The sequence below is a fragment of the Myiozetetes cayanensis genome, unplaced genomic scaffold (assembly GCF_022539395.1).
Source record: "Myiozetetes cayanensis isolate MyiCay16 unplaced genomic scaffold, myiCay2020 scf211, whole genome shotgun sequence".
Taxonomy (NCBI): domain Eukaryota; kingdom Metazoa; phylum Chordata; class Aves; order Passeriformes; family Tyrannidae; genus Myiozetetes; species Myiozetetes cayanensis.
Genome location: NW_026087425.1, coordinates 11603 through 31380, shown reverse-complemented (window position 1 = coordinate 31380; position 19778 = coordinate 11603). Strand labels below are relative to the sequence as shown.

The 19778-nt window shown below is 48.6% G+C and overlaps 1 protein-coding gene across 1 annotated transcript in view; it reads left to right on the top strand.

Moving 5' to 3' along the window:
- Positions 1-13768, top strand: part of LOC126641802 (histidine triad nucleotide-binding protein 1-like) — a 32121-nt gene extending 18353 nt beyond the window's left edge. The window contains exons 2-5 of the mRNA XM_050318885.1: positions 1124-1437; positions 3566-3670; positions 12521-12625; positions 13428-13768. Coding sequence (XP_050174842.1) covers positions 1124-1437; positions 3566-3670; positions 12521-12625; positions 13428-13592 — 689 coding nt within the window. The 3' untranslated portion in view covers positions 13593-13768. The remainder of the gene's footprint in view (positions 1-1123; positions 1438-3565; positions 3671-12520; positions 12626-13427) is intronic.
- Positions 13769-19778: the final 6010 nt, after the last annotated feature.

Here is a 19778-nt window from a genome sequence, read left to right as displayed (position 1 = left end):
GGTTGAGAGATTGTGGGGGAAAATTAGAGGCCAAGTTGTTCCTTAAGAGTAAGAAACTTGGTAGAAAATAAACCCCTTGCGTTCCAGCTGGTCCTCAGAGATCAGAGGGGTTGGGTGCGGTTAGGTTTAATTTCCGATTACAATCAATTTGGCACTATAAGTCTGGTCGCGTTCTCTAAGAACCTTTGCGTGCAAAGAGTCACGAATAGTGCGGTTTATTGAAGCTACAGAAATACAGATTCGAAATTGCCATTGAGAAATGCACTAGCTGCGTTAGAGCTCGAATAACACCAATGCTGTTGTGTCAACCCGGGTAATAATGATACTAATCGTACCCAGAAACTTCCCAAGAAGGCGTCCCCACTTGGGAGGAGGGAGAGTAGCCCGTTGACTGTCGCTGAGGTCTTTTGGGAATTCCTCCTAACGAGGTGAAATTTCTACCCTCCTTATACACAGCCCAATCTATCTCCTTGCGAAGAGCTGAGTAATCTAGTCATATATGTGGTAGCATTGACTCTGAGATTAGCTCAGATGGCTAAAGCATGGCGCTAATAACACCAAGGTTATGGGTTTGAGCCCTGTATGGGGCATTCGTTTAAGAGTGGGCATTGATCGATGATCCTTGTGGGTCCCTTCTAACTAACTCAGAATATTTTATGATTCTATGTACTTCCTGGAGCTTATTAGCATACGCAGGGGTGTGCGTTTTAATATTTAATGGCCTTTAATCAGGTAAAGGTTACTTTCTTCTGGCATTCAAGCCGGCAGTGCTGAACAAACGCACATTTCCTATTGTATTTTCTCCCAGGAGGTGTGCCGCTTAGAAACGTCTGCAACTGAGGTGGGGCTTTCAGGGAACAACGTAGAGCAAATTCTGTCGGTTGTGCGAAATGTCCTGAGAAGCTAAGGCCAGGCCCTGGCAAAAGCAGTCATTTGACTGGAGGGAGCAGCACCAAAAGGCGAGAGGCACGTTTTTGGGGTGGACTTGGTGCAGTAACAAATAACAAGAAATGGTACTTCTAGCTACTGCAGCCTCTTCTGCGACCTCGTTGCCCGCCGTCAGGGTCGCAGCACTACACGGGACAGATCCCTCCGCGCCCCGAGGGCGCGCAAACTCCCTGAGCCCCGGTATACGCCAGGTCGACGAGGGCGGACCCGCCGCGGGGGCGGGGGCGGGGCCGGGGCCGGGGACAAGCGAAAACGACAGGCGAGTCAGCCAATCGAGTCGCGGGAACGGCCGGCGGCGATCCGGTGGCCCAATGGGAGCGCCGCAGAGGGCTTGGCCGAGTGGAGGAAGCGCGGGCGCGACAACGGGCGTTGTCGTGGCTGACGAGATTATCGGGGCGCGGGCCGCCCGGCCTGGTGGCGCCACTACTATCTTCGGAAAGATCATCGGCAAGGCGCTTCCCCGGTACCGTCAGCGACGAGGACGAGGAGGTAGCCGCGGCTTTGCTCTGTGCGCGCTTCCTCTTCCCTTTCCCCCCTGCCCTGACCCCCCGCGCTCGCGGGCACCCTGAGCCGAGGACCCGGGGCGCGGTGCCCGGGGGCGCGGCAGGGCGGGCGGCGGCGCTGCTGCTGCGCGTGGGTGGAGAAACGGGGGACGGACGGAACCTATCTGGGTTGTGGCGCTCTCTACTGCACCATCCCCAAAGCTTGTTCCGTGCCCCGCCCCCACCCCCACCTCCCCGGCTGCCGCGGCGCGTACTGGGTTGCTGCTGCTGCTGCCCGGGCTCGCCTCGGTTCCCAGCCCCACCGCGTCGTGTGCGCGCGTAGAGAAGGGCCTCCGACGGTAACGCACTTGGCGTCAGCCGCAGACGTTTGCCGCACGATGTCCCTTTGGCGCTGCAAGTCGCGCAAAGTTTGCTGCCGAGGGATGGGGGTGGTCCTACCTCGTGGAGGATGATAATTCCGAAAGCTTCTTTTAGGCACGCGCAGTCAATCTCCTCGGGGTTTCCGGGTGGGGTGGCGGGGTGGGGGTGCGTGTGTGTCTGTTAACAGCGTACGTCTGAGCAGTGACCGTAATGAGTTGGCTCTGCATTGGAGACGTGCAGGTCTCGATGTGCGTCGTAATGGCACGGAAGAGGTTTCGCAGCTCTGCTGTGCTAGGCTTCGGTTCTGAACCCCCCAAACTGGACTACGAAAGCAAAGAATTGCAGCTTTTTCTCGTTTTTCTTAAAAAAAAAAAGCCCAACCCCAAACAATATCTAGAACCTGGTCGTCCTGCAGGCTGCAAAAGCTTCCCAGATGTTGTTTCTGTGGGGAAGTGGGACCGTGATAACAGCATGCTTGCGAGATTCACGGGTGCTGGTGCTGGGAACTAGAGTGAGGTGCTTAGAGCGGGGGGTGGGGGGAAAAGAACGCAGCCGTTGCCTATGGGATGTTAACTTTAAGTTAGTGTGGTGGTTTTAATCTAGGCCTTCCCTGGTTGCCAGTTTGTAACCAGGGAGAGACGCAGTGTTCCCAGTATTCCATACGATTTTATGTAAAGTGGGGTATAAATAAGAAGGGAGGAGAGGCCTTTGCTCTCTTCTCTTCTGGCGGAGTTCAGGGAACAGTGGGTCCTTGCATTGGTCTCGCTTATCTGAGGCTGAGGCCTGCAGCGACCGCTTTGGCCTGCCGTGTGAGGGGTTCGGAGAGTGCTGGCTCTGTCTGCCAATCCTGCTTTTCTAAGGGACGTGGTGAGATTTGTTTTACTAGTTATTTTACAGTTCTCAGGTTTGATTGCGTATATCTGCTCAGTGTCCCTTTTGCCCCCTTTTGTTCTTTTTCCCTTTTCCTATCTCTTGGGGGGTATTTGGATTCCCTTTTGCTGTGTACATAGCATCTTAACTGTAATATACATAAAATATTTATTTTTATATAACTAACTTGATTTTGGGTTCTTCAATTTGAGTAGTTTTTCCTTTGCCCTGGGGGAAGAAGGGAGGGGAAGGGCGGAGGCTGCTATTGGGGGTTTGGGCATTTGGCAGGGTAGAGTCGAACCATCACAGTTAGTGTCCCGTATATTTTGTTCTTAAAATGCTGAAGGTTGAGAGTTAGGGACGTCTTCTGCTTTTGCAGCAATATGGTTTACGCGCAATATAGAAGACAGACTCGTACTGTGCGCTTGCTCGCTCCCTGTGACTACGCGTTTGTTCCATACTTGAGCTTCCTGTACCGTGGGAGATGAATGGCCGCTGGTCTTCCACTTCGCCAAACTCTTTGCTGATTCAGTTAAGCCATTTGTCTCCTGCCTCTGCGCGGACCACATGCAATAGAAAAAGTGCTTAGGAAACAATCAGCCCGAACGAAAACCTACCGGAGGTCGCTAATCGCAAGTAGTGGCCCGTCTCCTTGTCCCCATGGTCTTGCATGCCGAATGGCGCTTCTGGAGGGGGCTCTGTAAATACGTTGCATTCTGGGTATAGAAAGCATTGATATTGCGCAAGACAGACCAACGTTCCGGCTTGTGTTTGGGGTACCTGGCAATCTGCTTCTGTAGGAGTTCAGTGGGGCAGCTGGATTTGCTTAAGCCATTACCTTTCTCTGAAGCCGGTTGCGTTTTAACTGTTTACTCTTCCTCCAGTGCCTCGCGTTCCACGACCTTTCACCCCAAGCTGCGACGCTTTTCCTAGTCGTGCCTAAGGAGCCAGTTATGGGGTTATCTGAAGCAGAAGATTCTGGGGAATGTGTAAGTACTGTGGGAGCTTTCTGTACGCTAAACCGTACCTGTAGTTAGTTCCTCATTTACTAGACTCCTTCCCATCCCGTCTTTCCCTCCTGATAGGGCACAGTAGGCGACTTTGGGTTTTCTGGCGCTATAATCTTTTGCCTCTAGCTTGTGATGGAGTTGAGCTTTTTGACTAAAAGCAGTGATCTAAAGCAATGCTCATCCCTGGGTATGTCCTTGTGGGGCAAAATGCAGTGTTGTCTTGGAGGCGTGTCTGGTGCCTATTGTCATGGTTTAGAGTAAGAGTAGTAGTACTTCTTCTAACACGGAGAAGAGGGCTTGTGGTTTTGGCAGGTCAGGGTGAGGAAGGGCAAAGCTGGTTGAGGGTGCTGGCTGCTTTGCTTTTAGCTCATGAGCGTCAAGTTCAAAGACTTTGTAAACCCGCGCAAATGGCAGCCTAAAGTTTATTTTCCGCCAGGATTGCTTATGCTGCCTGAAGGTAGAACCTAAGCTTAACCCTAATTCGGAAACCAAGTCAGCCTCTGTGTGTGTTTTGTAGTCCGTTCCTGTCTAGCTTGAAAAAAACTGCCTAGCTCTTTTTTCCCCCTATGGCGTTCCTAATCGGTCATTGTAGCTGCTTGGCAAACGTGGGTTGCAGGCGGGCGGAGGAGCAGTAATTCGAAGCGCAATGGATTGAATTGCTAGGAATTGGCTAGCTGCTTTCTCTGGGTGATTTCTCTGCTCTCATTCCTTCCCTTCCTGCCCTCTCCCGTGTTTGTGTGTTCCATTTTGGTTTTATTTTATTTTATTTATGCGTGTATACTTCCTTCTCCAGCTTCTTGGGCGTGTAATGGTTGTTGGCGAGGCGTGCTGCTCACCTGGGCCTGACCGATGGATTCCGGATGGTTTGTGGGCCGAAGGGCCCGAGGTGGGCAGTCTGCGTATCACACCATCCTACGTGTTCTGGGTGGCTTTCAGTTGGGCTGGCCGCCCGGCTGAAAGTTCTGCACCGCAGGAGATTGCCGCGCGTGTACAAATGGCCACTGAATGGATTTTATCTGTTGCCCTGTCAATCCTAGCTGCTGTTGATATGCAAGTTTTTGTGACGTGTGTCTGCGGAAGGTAATAAAAGCTTTGAGCGGCAGTTGCACAATAAAGATTTAGCATGGGGATATCATTTCTGTCTTGACCATCTTAGCATGAGTAATATACCATCCTATATAGGGGTTGTGAGCCCACACAGGTTCCCACCTGTTGAAGTTTTCAATTACTAAGAGATCGTATCCCTTTAAGCTCTAAACAGTTTATAAATTTATGTAATGTTTCCCTTAATTCTTCAAGTGCCTCTCACTGCTGAATTTCTCGTTCTAATTCTAATGTCGCTATGCTCCACTCAGCATCTTCTACCCAAGTCGGTCTTTCATCAGTCTCTCTTCTAAAAGTGTTTTTCAAGTTTTTCCACCATTTTATGTGTTATATATATTCGATCACTTCGTCCTTTTCTGGTCGGCTCCCTCTCGGGCAACACGGAAACGCAGAGGGGGACTCAGCACTCGCCTGGCAGAAAAACTGCATCTCACGCACACATTTGCACACTATACACACACTCAAAAGGAATTTTCCTACCTTACAACTTTACGCGGTTGATTTTTGCGTTACCTCACAAAGTCACAAGATGTCTTTGTAGACCGCAAAATACACGTTCTATAATAGGTCTGAGCGAATTCTTACAAATAGGTCTATTTGTTGAACCACAATAATATCTCAGCCATCTAATCTCTTCCAGGCTTTTGATTAGCTCCGCATCCAATACAATGCAAATTTAGGGTTTGATTTAATCTTATTTCTTGCTTTCCCCTGGGTCCTAAAACATATTTACCACAGTTGTTGCACAAAACCTTTGCCTAAAATGAACAGTAACAAAAACGACAAATCTTAATTTTGGGTTTCAGATTGCAGGGCCAGTTCTCAGTTACTTATTCAGAGTTACCAGATTCACTTCCCATAAACGATTCCCAATTTTAACCATAAGAACAGACAGCATTCAACACAAACCAAAACAGATACAGACACAGAGCGCTACTTCAGTTGTTTACATTCCAGGAATTCCTACACAACACAAGAAGAAAAACAAAAGGACACAACGTTTTGGTTCCCAAATCTTTTAAGAAAACCTAAAGGAAGCTTTTCGCTTTCCCAAATCTCCAAGGTAACCAAAAGAAACCTAAAGGTTCAGTTTACTCAAATCTTCAAGTCAGAAAAAAAATATTTGGGTAATTACAATCATAAAGTAAACCAAATCTGGGATAAACCAGACAGGGTTATGCCTCTTTAAGAAAGGCATCCCTTTTCTTATCCCCTGCGGAACAGCATCCTGCCTCCATCTTATGGGGTAAACTTAACCAAATTAAACCTAGGAAGTAAATATAAATACCTTTTATATTCAGCTGAAGTCCTTGTCCTTGAAACCGAGGGGCAGAAGGAGCCTTGTTGGCTGAAAGTCTAGCTGGGGGTGCCCCTCGAGGGTCCCCCAGTCCCTAGGTTCCAGCATCAGTCAAGAAAAGGGTCCCAGTGGAGTCACCAATTATGACTGAATTATGAAATATGAATTATGAACATTTCTAAACCCCCATCCATTATGAATATTATAATTAGATGTCAGAACCTGATTAATATGTATATAGAAATGCTGCAACCCCTCGTGGGAATTGTATAAAAAACCTGACTTCTCACTCAAACTTTAGAGTTACTTTGTCCAATGAGAATCGGGGCTCTCCAACAATGTATGCAATAAATTCCTTTGCTGTTTAATGACACAAATTCGTCCCTAAGCAGTTTTCTCTGCTGTTTTGGCATCAGGTTTAGGTGAAGCCGTCTTCTGAGAGATGGGCGGGGAGTACGTTCACTGTTCTTCGGCCTCATCTTAGGGTCTTCTCCTCTCTTCTTCCTTGGTTGAACTCTTCAACTTGATTTGTTTCGTTGACATCATGTTAGGGCTTGCAAAACTCCCCTTGACCTACCACCCCTCTATCTCACCGTATGCCATCCTATCTTTATTTATGGCTATGATGTTGTCTTTTCTACTATCTTTTACTAGAACAGAACAAACTAACTCTGCTATATTTCTAAGATAATCCTTAGAGTCTGGTCCCTGCTTCTGCTATATTTTAACATAAATATCGCATTCCTCAGACCAAGGTCCCAAGAGACAGATTTCAGCCCCTCTAAGTTAACTCTTTAAATCCTTTCTCTGTTTCATAGGCACATGGGTATCTACGTGGTGGACTCTCACAATCAGTTTCTCTAATTGAGTATCAATGTCTTGCCACATAGCAGCAGCCCTGATGGGTTTTCCTCTACGTTTCCAATTGACCTTCTTCCATCTGTCTAATCATTCCCACAGAGCATTGGTCACCATCCACGAGTCAGGGTAGAGATAGAGCTTTGGTCACTTCTCTCATTCAGCAATGCCCAATGCCAACTGGACAGCTTTGAGCTCTGCAAATTGGTTCAATTCATCTCCTCCTTCAGTAGTTTCTACAACTTGTGTGGGGTTCCATACAGCTGCTTTCCACTTACGTTTCATCCCTAAAATGTGACAGGAACCATCAGTGAAAAGGGCATAGCATGTTTCTTCTTCTGGTAGTTCATTGTATGCTGGGGTTTCCTCAGTCCGTTACCACCTGTTCTCCTTCTTCTTCATCTGCTAGACCAAAATTCTCACCTTCCAGCCAATCTGTGATGATTTCTAGGATCCCAGGACGATTTGGATTTCCAATACAGGCACGCTGCGTGATCAGGGTGATCCACTTACTCCATGTAGAGTCAGTGGCTTGATGCATAGAGTGCGCCTTACTCTTGAACATCCAACTCAACACTGGTAGTTGAGGTGCTCAGGAGAAGTTGTTCTTCTGTGCCAATCACCTCTGAGGTAGCTTGTACTCCATAAGCAGCAAAGATCTCCTTCTCTGTTGCCGGTGTAGTTGATTTCAGATTCTCTGTAGCTTCAGCTCCAGAATCCAAGGGGGTGGCCTCGGGTCCTGCCAGGCATCTATCTGAGTATGCTATCTGGGAATGAGAGAAGAAGATTGACTTGTTGTATTGTACGCTGTCCCAGGCTGAGAGATAGCCTGCCTTCAAGTTGTGCAAGAAGGTAAGCCGGAATCCAACCTCGAGCTGACTGAGGCAAGTAAGTCCCGAGAAGAAGGAGACTGGATGCTTGTCTGTACTCAGGGTAGAAGGAAGAATGCTCCCCATCTCCTGAAGTGCCCCTACATAACTGACAGGATGCTCTGGGGTTGGAGACTGAAGAGCACGTGAGTAACGAACAGGACTCAGGACAAGTCAACCATGCAAAGCTGACCTAAGCACCTGCCCACATTAGAACCAGTGCCACCAGAAAAGTATGTAAAGGTATTAGTAGTGGAGATTCCCTCCCGAGAGGCACCGAAGCACCCATTTGCCATCAAGATGATTTCTCTAGAGAAGCCTGCTGCCTACCAGGAGCTCGCATTCGTGGTGTCAATGAGAGGTTGCTGGGCCTGGTAAACCCTGCAGATTATCATCTGCTCCTACTCTTCCGTATAGGGTTTGACGAGGTTACTTAGAACGCTCCCAGGAGACTATATCTCCGTTGGAGCAACGTGAAAAGGATGGGGAGCACAGGTGGTGGTCTCCTCTATCAGAGTCCAGTCAGACGAAGGGGTCTGGGAAGGAGAAGACAAACTGAACGGGTGAATGCTTGGCTGAGCAGCTAGTGCCATACTCAAGGTTTTGGTTTTTACGATTATGGATCTGCCTTTAAGAAGCTGGGTCTGTTGGGAGCTGAGGCGATTCACCCAACCAAGTGGAGCAGAGGGTCTTTGCCAACAAGTTGGCCAACTTAAAAAGAGGGTTTTAAATGAGACTGAGCAGGGAAAGGGGATGGAGTTTAAGCAACAGAGAAGAGTCAGGGGTTGTTGATGCATTGGGAACCAAGAGGGGAATACCTGAGAAGGGTCACAAAGGAATCAGGGTTTGATCCTCCAAAAAAGTGACGCGGTCAACAGCCCAACTGAAGTGCCTCTATATCAATGCACACAGTACGCGTAAGAGAAAGGAGGAGCTGGAAGTCACTGTACAGTCGAAAAGTTAAGGATGTAATCACTATAGCAGAAATGTGGTGGGACCACCCAAATGACTGGAACTCTGAAATTGATGGCTATAAACTGGACAGAAGGAAGGAGAGGCAGGGGTTGCCCTCTATACAAACCAAAAATTAGAGGGCTTGTCTGCACAGAGATGTCTTTAAAAGACAGCAATGAACAGGTTGAGAGATTGTGGGGGAAAATTAGAGGCCAAGTTGTTCCTTAAGAGTAAGAAACTTGGTAGAAAATAAACCCCTTGCGTTCCAGCTGGTCCTCAGAGATCAGAGGGGTTGGAGTGCGGTTAGGTTTAATTTCGATTACAATCAATTTGGCACTATAAGTCTGGGTCGCGTTCTCTAAGAACCTGCTGGCGTGCAGAGTCACGAATAGTCGCGGTTTATTGAAGCTACAGAAATACAGATTCGAAATTGCCATTGAGAAATGCACTAGCTGCGTTAGAGCTCGAATAACACCAATGCTGTTGTGTCAGCCCGGGTATAATGATACTAATCGTGCCCAGAAACTTCCCAAGAAGGCGTCCCCACTTGGGAGGAGGGAGAGTAGCCCGTTGACTGTCGCTGAGGTCTTTTGGGAATTCCTCCTAACGAGGTGAAATTTCTACCCTCCTTATACACAGCCCAATCTATCTCCTTGCGAAGAGCTGAGTAATCTAGTCATATATGTGGTAGCATTGACTCTGAGATTAGCTCAGATGGCTAAAGCATGGCGCTAATAACACCAAGGTTATGGGGTTGAGCCCTGTATGGGGCATTCGTTTAAGAGTGGGCGTTGATCGATGATCCTTGTGGGTCCCTTCTAACTAACTCAGAATATTTTGTGATTCTATGTACTTCCTGGAGCTTATTAGCATACGCAGGGGTGTGCGTTTTAATATTTAATGGCCTTTAATCAGGTAAAGGTTACTTCTTTGGCATTCAAACCAGCAGTGCTGAACAAACGCACATTTCCTATTGTATGTTCTCCCAGGAGGTGCGCCGCTTAGAAACGTCTGCAACTGAGGTGGGGCTTTCAGGGAACAACGTAGAGCAAATTCTGTCGGTTGTGCGAAATGTCCTGAGAAGCTAAGGCCAGGCCCTGGCAAAAGCAGTCATTTGACTGGAGGGAGCAGCACCAAAAGGCGAGAGGCACGTTTTTGGGGTGGACTTGGTGCAGTAACAAATAACAAGAAATGGTACTTCTAGCTACTGCAGCCTCTTCTGCGACCTCGTTGCCCGCCGTCAGGGTCGCAGCACTACACGGGACAGATCCCTCCGCGCCCCGAGGGCGCGCAAACTCCCTGAGCCCCGGTATACGCCAGGTCTACGAGGGCGGACCCGCCGCGGGGACGGGGACGGGGACAAGCGAAAACGACAGGCGAGTCAGCCAATCGAGTCGCGGGAACGGCCGGCGGCGATCCGGTGGCCCAATGGGAGCGCCGCAGAGGGCTTGGCCGAGTGGAGGAAGCGCGGGCGCGACAACGGGCGTTGTCGTGGCTGACGAGATTATCGGGGCGCGGGCCGCCCGGCCTGGTGGCGCCACTACTATCTTCGGAAAGATCATCGGCAAGGCGCTTCCCCGGTACCGTCAGCGACGAGGACGAGGAGGTAGCCGCGGCTTTGCTCTGTGCGCGCTTCCTCTTCCCTTTCCCCCCTGCCCTGACCCCCCGCGCTCGCGGGCACCCTGAGCCGAGGACCCGGGGCGCGGTGCCCGGGGGCGCGGCAGGGCGGGCGGCGGCGCTGCTGCTGCGCGTGGGTGGAGAAACGGGGGACGGACGGAACCTATCTGGGTTGTGGCGCTCTCTACTGCACCATCCCCAAAGCTTGTTCCGTGCCCCGCCCCCACCCCCACCTCCCCGGCTGCCGCGGCGCGTATTGGGTTGCTGCTGCTGCTGCCCGGGCTCGCCTCGGTTCCCAGCCCCACCGCGTCGTGTGCGCGCGTAGAGAAGGGCCTCCGACGGTAACGCACTTGGCGTCAGCCGCAGACGTTTGCCGCACGATGTCCCTTTGGCGCTGCAAGTCGCGCAAAGTTTGCTGCCGAGGGATGGGGGTGGTCCTACCTCGTGGAGGATGATAATTCCGAAAGCTTCTTTTAGGCACGCGCAGTCAATCTCCTCGGGGTTTCCGGGTGGGGTGGCGGGGTGGGGGTGCGTGTGTGTCTGTTAACAGCGTACGTCTGAGCAGTGACCGTAATGAGTTGGCTCTGCATTGGAGACGTGCAGGTCTCGATGTGCGTCGTAATGGCACGGAAGAGGTTTCGCAGCTCTGCTGTGCTAGGCTTCGGTTCTGAACCCCCCAAACTGGACTACGAAAGCAAAGAATTGCAGCTTTTTCTCGTTTTTCTTAAAAAAAAAAAAGCCCAACCCCAAACAATATCTAGAACCTGGTCGTCCTGCAGGCTGCAAAAGCTTCCCAGATGTTGTTTCTGTGGGGAAGTGGGACTGTGATAACAGCATGCTTGCGAGATTCACGGATGCTGGTGCTGGGAACTAGAGTGAGGTGCTTAGAGCGGGGGGTGGGGGGAAAAGAACGCAGCCCTTGCCTATGAGATGTCAACTTTAAGTTAGTGTGGTGGTTTTAATCTAGGCCTTCCTTGGTTACCAGTTTGTAACCAGGGAAGAGGCAGTGTTCCCAGTATTCCATACGATTTTTATGTAAATTGGGGTATAAATAAGAAGGGAGGAGAGGCCTTTGCTCTCTTCTCTTCTGGCGAGGTTCGGGAACAGTGGGTCCTTGCATTGGTCTCGCTTATCTAAGGCTGAGGCCTGCAGCGACCGCTGGCCTGCCGTGTGAGGGTTCGGAGAGTGCTGGCTCTGTCTGCCAATCCTGCTTTTCTAAGGGACGTGGTGAGATTTGTTTTACTAGTTATTTTACGAGTTCTCAGGTTTGATTGCGTATATCTGCTCGGTGTCCCTTTTTGCCCCCTTTTGTTCTTTTTTCCCTTTTCCCTATCTCTTCGGGGGGTATTTGGATTCCTTTTTGCTGTGTACATAGCATCTTAACTGTAATATACATAAAATATTTATTTTTTATATAACTAACTTGATTTTTGGGTTCTTCAATTTGCGTAGTTTTTTTTCCTTTGCCCTGGGGGAAGAAGGAAGGGGGAAGGGGCGGAGGCTGCTATTGGGGGTTTGGGCATTTGGCAGGGAGCCAAGTCCGAACCATCACAGTTAGTGTCCCATATAATTTCGTTCTTAAAATGCTGAAGGTTGAGAGTTAGGGACGTCTTCTACTTTTGCAGCAATATGGCTTACGTGCAGTATAGAAGACAGACTCTTACTGTGCACTTGCTCACTCCCTGTGACTACGTGTTTGTTCCATACTTGAGCTCCCTGTGCCGTGGGAGATGAATGGCCGCTGGTCTTCTGCTTCACCAAACTCTTTGCTGATTCAGTTAAGCCATTTGTCTCCTGCCTCTGTGTGGACCACATCCAATAGAAAAAGTGCTTAGGAAACAATCAGCCCGAACGAAAACCTACCGGAGGTCGCTAATCGCAAGTAGTGGCCCGTCTCCTTGTCCCCATGGTCTTGCATGCCGAATGGCGCTTCTGGAGGGGGCTCTGTAAATACGTTGCATTCTGGGTATAGAAAGCATTGATATTGCGCAAGACAGACCAACGTTCCGGCTTGTGTTTGGGGTACCTGGCAGTCTGCTTCTGTAGGAGTTCAGTGGTGCAGCTGGATTTGCTTAAGCCATTACCTTTCTCTGAAGCCAGTAACGTTTTAACTGTTTACTCTTCCTCCAGTGCCTCGCGTTCCACGACCTTTCACCCCAAGCTGCGATGCTTTTCCTAGTCACGCCTAAGGAGCCAGTTATGGGGTTATCTGAAGCAGAAGATTCTGGGGAATGTGTAAGTACTGTGGGAGCTTTCTGTACGCTAAGCCGTACCTGTAGTTAGTTCCTCATTTACTAGACTCCTTCCCATCCCGTCTTTCCCTCCTGATCGGGCACTGTATATTACTTGGGGTTTTCTTGCCTCTAGCTTGTGATGGAGTTGAGCTTTTTGACTAAAAGCAGTGATCTAAAGCAATGCTCATCCCTGGGTATGTCCTTGTGGGGCAAAATGCAGTGTTGTCTTGGAGCGTGGTCTGGTGCCTATTGTCATGGTTTAGAGTAAGAGTAGTAGTACTTCTTCTAACACGGAGAAGAGGGCTTGTGGTTTTTGGCAGGTCAGGGGTGAGGAAGGGCAAAGCTGGTTGAGAGGTGCTGGTTGCTTTGCTTTTAGCTATGAACGTCAAGTTCAAAGACTTTGTAAACCCGCGCAAATGGCAGCCTAAAGTTTATTTTCCGCCAGGATTGCTTATGTTGCCTTAAAATAGAACCCTAACCCTAAACCCTAATTCAGAAACCAAGTCAGCCTCTGTGTGTGTTTTGTAGTCCGTTCCTGTGTAGCTTGAAAAAAACTGCCTAGCTCTTTTTTCCCCCTATGGCGTTCCTAATCGGTCGTTGTAGCTTTGCTTGGCAAACGTGGGTTGCAGGCGGGCGGAGGAGCAGTAATTCGAAGCGCAATGGTTGAATTGCTAGGAATTGGCCAGCTGCTTTCTCTGGGTGATTCTCTGCTCTCATTCCTTCCCTTCCTGCCCTCTCCCGTGTTTGTGTGTTCCATTTTGGTTTATTTTATTTTATTTATGCGTGTATACTTCCTTCTCCAGCTTCTTGGGCGTGTAATGGTTGTTGGCGAGAAGCGTGCTGCTCACCTGGGCCTGACCGATGGATTCCGGATGGTTGTGGACGAAGGGCCCGAGGGTGGGCAGTCTGCGTATCGCATACATCTACGTGTTCTGGGTGGCTTTCAGTTGGGCTGGCCACCCGGCTGAGAGTTCTGCACCGCAGGAGTTGCCGCACGTGTACAAATGGCCACTGAATGGATTTTATCTGTTGCCTGTCAATCTAGCTGCTGTTGATATGCAAGTTTTTTGTGACGTGTGTCTGCGGAAGGTAATAAAAGCTTTGAGCGGCAGTTGCACAATAAAGATTTAGCATGGGGATATCATTTCTGTCTTGCGTGTCTTACTGAGTGGAAATAGTTCTGCAAGTTCAAATGGTGTCTCCCAGGAGTGCAAGTATGTGGAACGTTTCAGCCTGTTAACAGCGTTCCATAGACAGATAGTGATTTGCCCGGTCATTTGAAGCATTATGCTGCAAGCGCTTAGCAGTCCCCTGCGCCTTGTTGGAAGCAAAGTCTTAGCTCCCGTTGGAGCTCTTTATCAATGGCTGTGTGAGAAGACCCCCTTGATATCCCTTTTCTGCTGAGGAGGGATGTGGTAGGAGAAAACAGTTGGTCTGACCGGCAGCTGTGGTGCTTCCATAGTACAATGGAATCTTTCTTTTGTCAATTTGGGTCAGCTGTCCTGAGTGTGTCCCCTCCCAACCTCTTGCCCACCCCCAGTTTACTGGACTGTGGGGGTGGCAGTGGTTGGAGAGACAGCCTCCATGCTGTGTGAGCAGTGCTCCGCAGTAGCCGAAACACGTCTGTTGTCAACACCCTTCTAGCTACAGCTGCAAAGCACAGCACTATGAGGGCTGCTATAGGGAAAGTTATCTCCATCCCAGCCAGACCCAAGCCAAAACTGCATCACAGGGAGACAGCAAACTATATCTTGCTTTAACAGCTCTTAAAAAAGGGAGATGGGTGTGGGAAAGCAGGGCGGTCCTTCATTGCCCTTGAACACTAGGTTATTTGCTCCAAGTTCTGAAAAATGTTTGCATGTGCAGGTTATTTAGAACAGGCTTGATCCTATGGACCATGTGGGGATCGTGTGGGTTACTCTCAGCAGGAGCTTATCCCTGTGGAGCACCTTCACAGGAAGGACCCCATTGGAGAAGAGTGTAAAAATACAATAGCTCAGTTAGTTAGAGCATGGTGCTAATAACACCAAGCTTGTGGGTTTGATCCCTGCATGGGCTATTCACTTAAGAGTAGGACTTGATGATCCTTGTGGGTCTCTTCCAACTCAGAATAATCTGTGAAGGTGAGGGAGAATAATTCTTTCTTTCATTCCTGAGGCATCTGAGGCATCCACTGAAAGGCCTCTTCATCTCTTCGATATCCCCAAGCTATGGGGTGAAGTTTGGTGATGTGGGTGTGTAAGTAAGTAACCTGTGGACTTCACCTTTATTTAATTGTCCCCAGGAGGAGATGGAAATGATTTACCTGAAAGAGATGGAAACTGCACTGGCGCGGTGTTTGCTTACTGAACGGTTGAGGTAGGGGGCTGTGGGAACCAGTTAAGCCGGCAGCACCTGCATTCAGTAAATTAGGATCCAAAAGGAGTGTTTTTGCCTTGACTGATGTTTTTGATAAAGTGAGTCCTGTGTTTCCAAAGCAAAAACCACTTTGAACTGTCGGCATGATAGCGTGTATTTTTCTCTCGCGGCTAAGCACAGCTCCCACATAATGTGAGGTGAGTGTGTAGGATCAAGGCACTGGTTTAGGATGATCCTGGGAATTCCCATTTAACTAAAAGACAAACACCATGTGCTGTTTACAAAGGAACCCTAATAAAAGGGGAACGCTAGAAAGATTGGCGGACAAGTCCCGAAATCGAACTCGGTGTGGTGTTCAGCCTCATTTCTTTCAGTGCCCATATTCACCATGTATGGTAAGTCCGACCTGTGACCTGCATTATGGGACCCTTTTTCAGCGCCCACTGCTGAATGGGGGTGCTCAGTGCCGGCATTCATCCTGTTAGAACAAGACGGGAGCCTGCAGTACAGGAATCTGCAGAGTCCTGTAGTAATAATGGGGCAGTGAATTTCCCAAGAACACAGACTTTATTTGAAGATTTTGCAACACATCTTGAATGTAGCAGGACATAGGGTTATGGATGAGCAATATGGATGAGCAATGAACATTTACTTTTATGCAACCGTTGAGAGTAACAGAGCCTGATATAGGGACAAAGGAACAATTAAGACAATTTTATACATAAATTTGGACACCTTGAAAATGCACTCTTTTAGACTTATTGGACTACTTCTTCAGGGAGAAGATGTATTACCTGCTGTTTTTATTTGCTCTGCTGATCAGCCCATTTATGTCCCCCGCTGACGCGGGCTTTAGGACTTCCGGTGAGGGGGTCTGACTTCTACCTTTAATCATGCTAATTTACCTTCGGCGGGGGTTTTGTCCCCCTGTCCTTAATCATGGCGCTTTTGGCTGCGGCCTGCCGTGCCGGGGCCGGGCTGCCGGGCGGGATGCCGCGCGGGGTGGCGGGGCCCGAGCGGCGACAGGGGCAGCCGGAGGCATCAGCGCCGCCCGACACTTCAACACTTCCCCCCCCCTCCCCCAACCCCGCCGCCCGCGGCCGCCGCGCAGGATGCCGCGAGGGTACTCCGGCGGCGGGGGAACCCGAGCAGCGGTAGCGGTGGTGGCAGCGGCAGCCGGATAAAGCAGCGCCCGGCTGCTTCTCCCCCGCGCCTCGCCGTGTGCCGCCGTGGCAGCCCCCCCTCTCTCTCCGAGCCTTCCAACATGCCAATGTGTCGGGACTAAACTTCAACTACGAAACCGAAAGAAGAGAAGGAAGGAGAGAAAGAAAGGAAGGAGAAAGAAAAACAAAAAAAAAGAAGAAAAAAACCGGGGGGAGCTTGGATGCATGAATCATCTTAAGAATGGACACACAGCATTGGAACCTGTGAGAGAGCTCAGACTACAAGCTTTGGAAAGAACATCTTTAGAAGAAAAGTCACCGCAGATGCAGCTTCCCGAAGTCAACACAGAAAAACATTTACAGTTTAAACTCAGGCATCGCGAATTTATTGTACGGGAACTCCCTATGCTGTGTAAAATCTCTCTCACTCAGTCCCCACGTGGTTTCCCTGGGCGGCTCCATCTTGATTCTGTTCACTGAGCCAGCCCCCGCCCCTGTCCTAACCCCATTGGTTGTCTCACCTGTCCCTCTCCGGTCCTTGGGTTCCTATTGGGTGTTAATATCCAGTCTCCTCCTGTTGGCTAGCCGAGTGGCCAAGCCCCTTCCTCCCAGCAGCCTTATAAGCTGCGGGAAACGTGAATAAACTCTTTGTTACAAGATTATCTGCGTGCTGTATGCTCCCTGCGGCTGCTCGGCACCGGGGCTTGCCTCTACTTTGCAGCGGAGAGCATGTCTCCCTCAAACCCTGTTAGGAACCATTGAATGTATTTGATAAATTAAATGCCTATAACTTTGTTCTTGGTAACTTTAAAAAGGGAAGTTATTTATACAGTGTTTTTTGTGCTTTAAACCAACAAACACCTAGTCCTAGGTACATGTGTACAATTACATGCCCTCATACGCATGCCATAGTCGAGATTTAAAGAAAAAGGTTAAGAATAATACTAAAATTGGTGAAGAAAAAAAAGTTGAAACTTAAGATTGATTGATTAATTTATGCTTGTGTCAGGGACCTGAGTCGTGTCTGACACCGTGCCATAGTTGGTCCGTGGTTGTGCTCGTCAGTGTGGCATTGGAAAATATTGTATAGTTTCACTGTTGGGAACTTGACTTTTGGAAAAGAAACAACAGAGCTGTTGTTGGCACGGATTTGATATCATAAGCCATTGTGGTCTCGGTTCATGTGCTGGCCACACGTGAGCCGATGTCACAATTGGAAAATTCCACTATTGTGATTGGGATATAGGAGGTGGTTCTGGGTTGGACAGGGGGTGGGGGGAGGACAATATGCACACTGCTTTGATCCAGGGGACGCCCTGAAAGGTACATTTCCTGCCTGCCCCTCCCGACGAGTACCACGCTCCATCTCCTTATCTTGCTCAGTAGCTTTTCAGAAATTCAGGGGTCGGTGTGTATTATCGCAATTAATAGGATAAAGTTGCTTTGCTTACACCCTTCATGTTTCAGTGTTTATGATTTTGGGAATCCTTATGAACCTAGAACAATGCCAGATTATTTGTTGCCTTGAAACATGTCCATGAAGATTGTTTTGATATGTGTTTAAATCTTCCTTGAAAATACAACTGATACAAAACAATGTAACAAAGAAAAAAAAAAAAAGAGAAAAAAAGAAAAAGAAAAAAAAGGAACAGGGGAATGAGAAAAAAAAACAAAAGAAGAAAGAGAAAAAAGAAAAAAGAGAGAAAAAGAAAAACGAGAAAAAGAAAAAAAAGAAAAGGGAAAAAAAGAGAACAAAACAAAAACCTTAACTATCCCAGGTGCAAGAAATGTGTACTCTGTATTAAATACCATACTTTTAAAACAAAAGGGGGAATATGACACCCCAAGTAGATAAAGCTGTATTTACCCTTAAGTTTTTGAATTTAGATCAATAAGTATTGTACAAAACCCCACAAGAAAATACCTAATGACAAGGTCCTATTGAGTTGTTAGTATGGGGAAAGGGTATGCTTGTGTTTTGCCTCCTGCAGGACCCTCCTGGCTTCCAGCACATTTGATGAAACCTTATTGTGAGTGGACCCAAGACGCAATCTGATTCTGCAGATGCGGAGGCTGTCCCTCAAGAATCCCAGAAGGAGACCAATGAATGCTGAGCTGCGTAAGGCCTGCCCGAATGTCACATGGAAGAAAATATTTTAGGGATAATTCATTGTGTCTACTCTTACTAACCAGCATGACTCAGTCATGGTGTGTACCTCTTGCTTATATGCCTTCTTGGCCACACCTGACGTGATTAGTGTTACTAACAATACCTTTAACATCACTGTAAGTAATCCTTACTGTTTTAGTTGTATCAGTATCCACTCTCAATTTATCATTAATTATTCCCATGCACAGAAGAGCCGAACTGTGGCTCCCAGTGTACCTAACCAGAAGCTGGGAGGATGATGTAGTATACAGTAAATTAATGAAACTGTTAACACAATCAAGAAATCATCAGTGGATGACTAATTGCTTTTATCATCTCTGCAGCAATCATGGCAGCTACCACAGCCATGGTTACTATGGCATTGGCCCATTCAGTGCAGGCCATGCATACAATGGCCAGTGTATTGGGTAACATGTCAGCATCAATAGCAGATTTTTTAATAATTTGTCTGGTTTTAATATTTTAAGTCCTCTGGAAGCACATCGGACAAACCCGAAGACAAGAAGCCTGGGTCCTGGCCCTCTTTGCAGTGAACTCTGTGTGTCAAAACAAAAAGGGGGAGATGTGAGAACCAGTTAAGCCGGCAGCACCTGCATTCAGTTACTTAGGGTCCAAAAAGAGTGTTTTGGCCTTGAATGATGTTTTTCATAAAGAGAGTGCTGTGTTCTCAAAGCAAAAACCACTTTAAACGCTCTTCATGATAGCGTGTGTTTTTCTCTTGTGGATGAACACAGCCACCACATGATGCGAGGTGAATGTGTGGGATCAAGGCACTGGTTTAGGACGATCCTGGGAATTCCCGTTAACTAAAAGACAAACACCATGTGCTTTTTACACATAATGGCCAGTCTTCGCGAGCGAAGATCTGGGGAAGGTCTTTACACCTTCCAGCCTGCGCATAGGATTTTTTTTTTTTTAGGTGAGACACAGTGTGCGCGGAACTGAGCCCACCCTTTAATCCTAAGGTTCATCTACCGGGGCCAAGCGAGCTTGGACAGTGGCAGTGAGGTCCTTAGGACGTAGGTGGGTTGCCTTTAGGGCTGACGAGCTCCATCTGCCCAGGAGTGGCCCTGACCGGGAATCGAACCTGGGTCTCGGCGGTGACAGCGCCGCGCCCTTACCACTAGACCACCAGGGGCTCCTGTTTACACAGGAACCCTGATAAAAGGGGAATGCTGGAAAGATCGGCGGACAAGTCCTGAAATTGAACTCTGTGTGGTGTGCAACCTCGTTTCTTTCAGTGCCCATATTCACCATAGGTGAAGTCTATTATTCCGCCTCTGTATACTCACTAAGGTACCTAGAAGGCGTTCCTGCTTCAGTGGGGGTGGGGGAGTTTTGAAGAAGCTAGGTATGGCTTATACATTCCAAGAGATGAGGGATTACCATAGGGGCATGGTAAAAGGGTTTTTTCTGCCTTTCAGGACTCGACCCCTCAGCAGCACTGGGAGGGGGATGGGCCC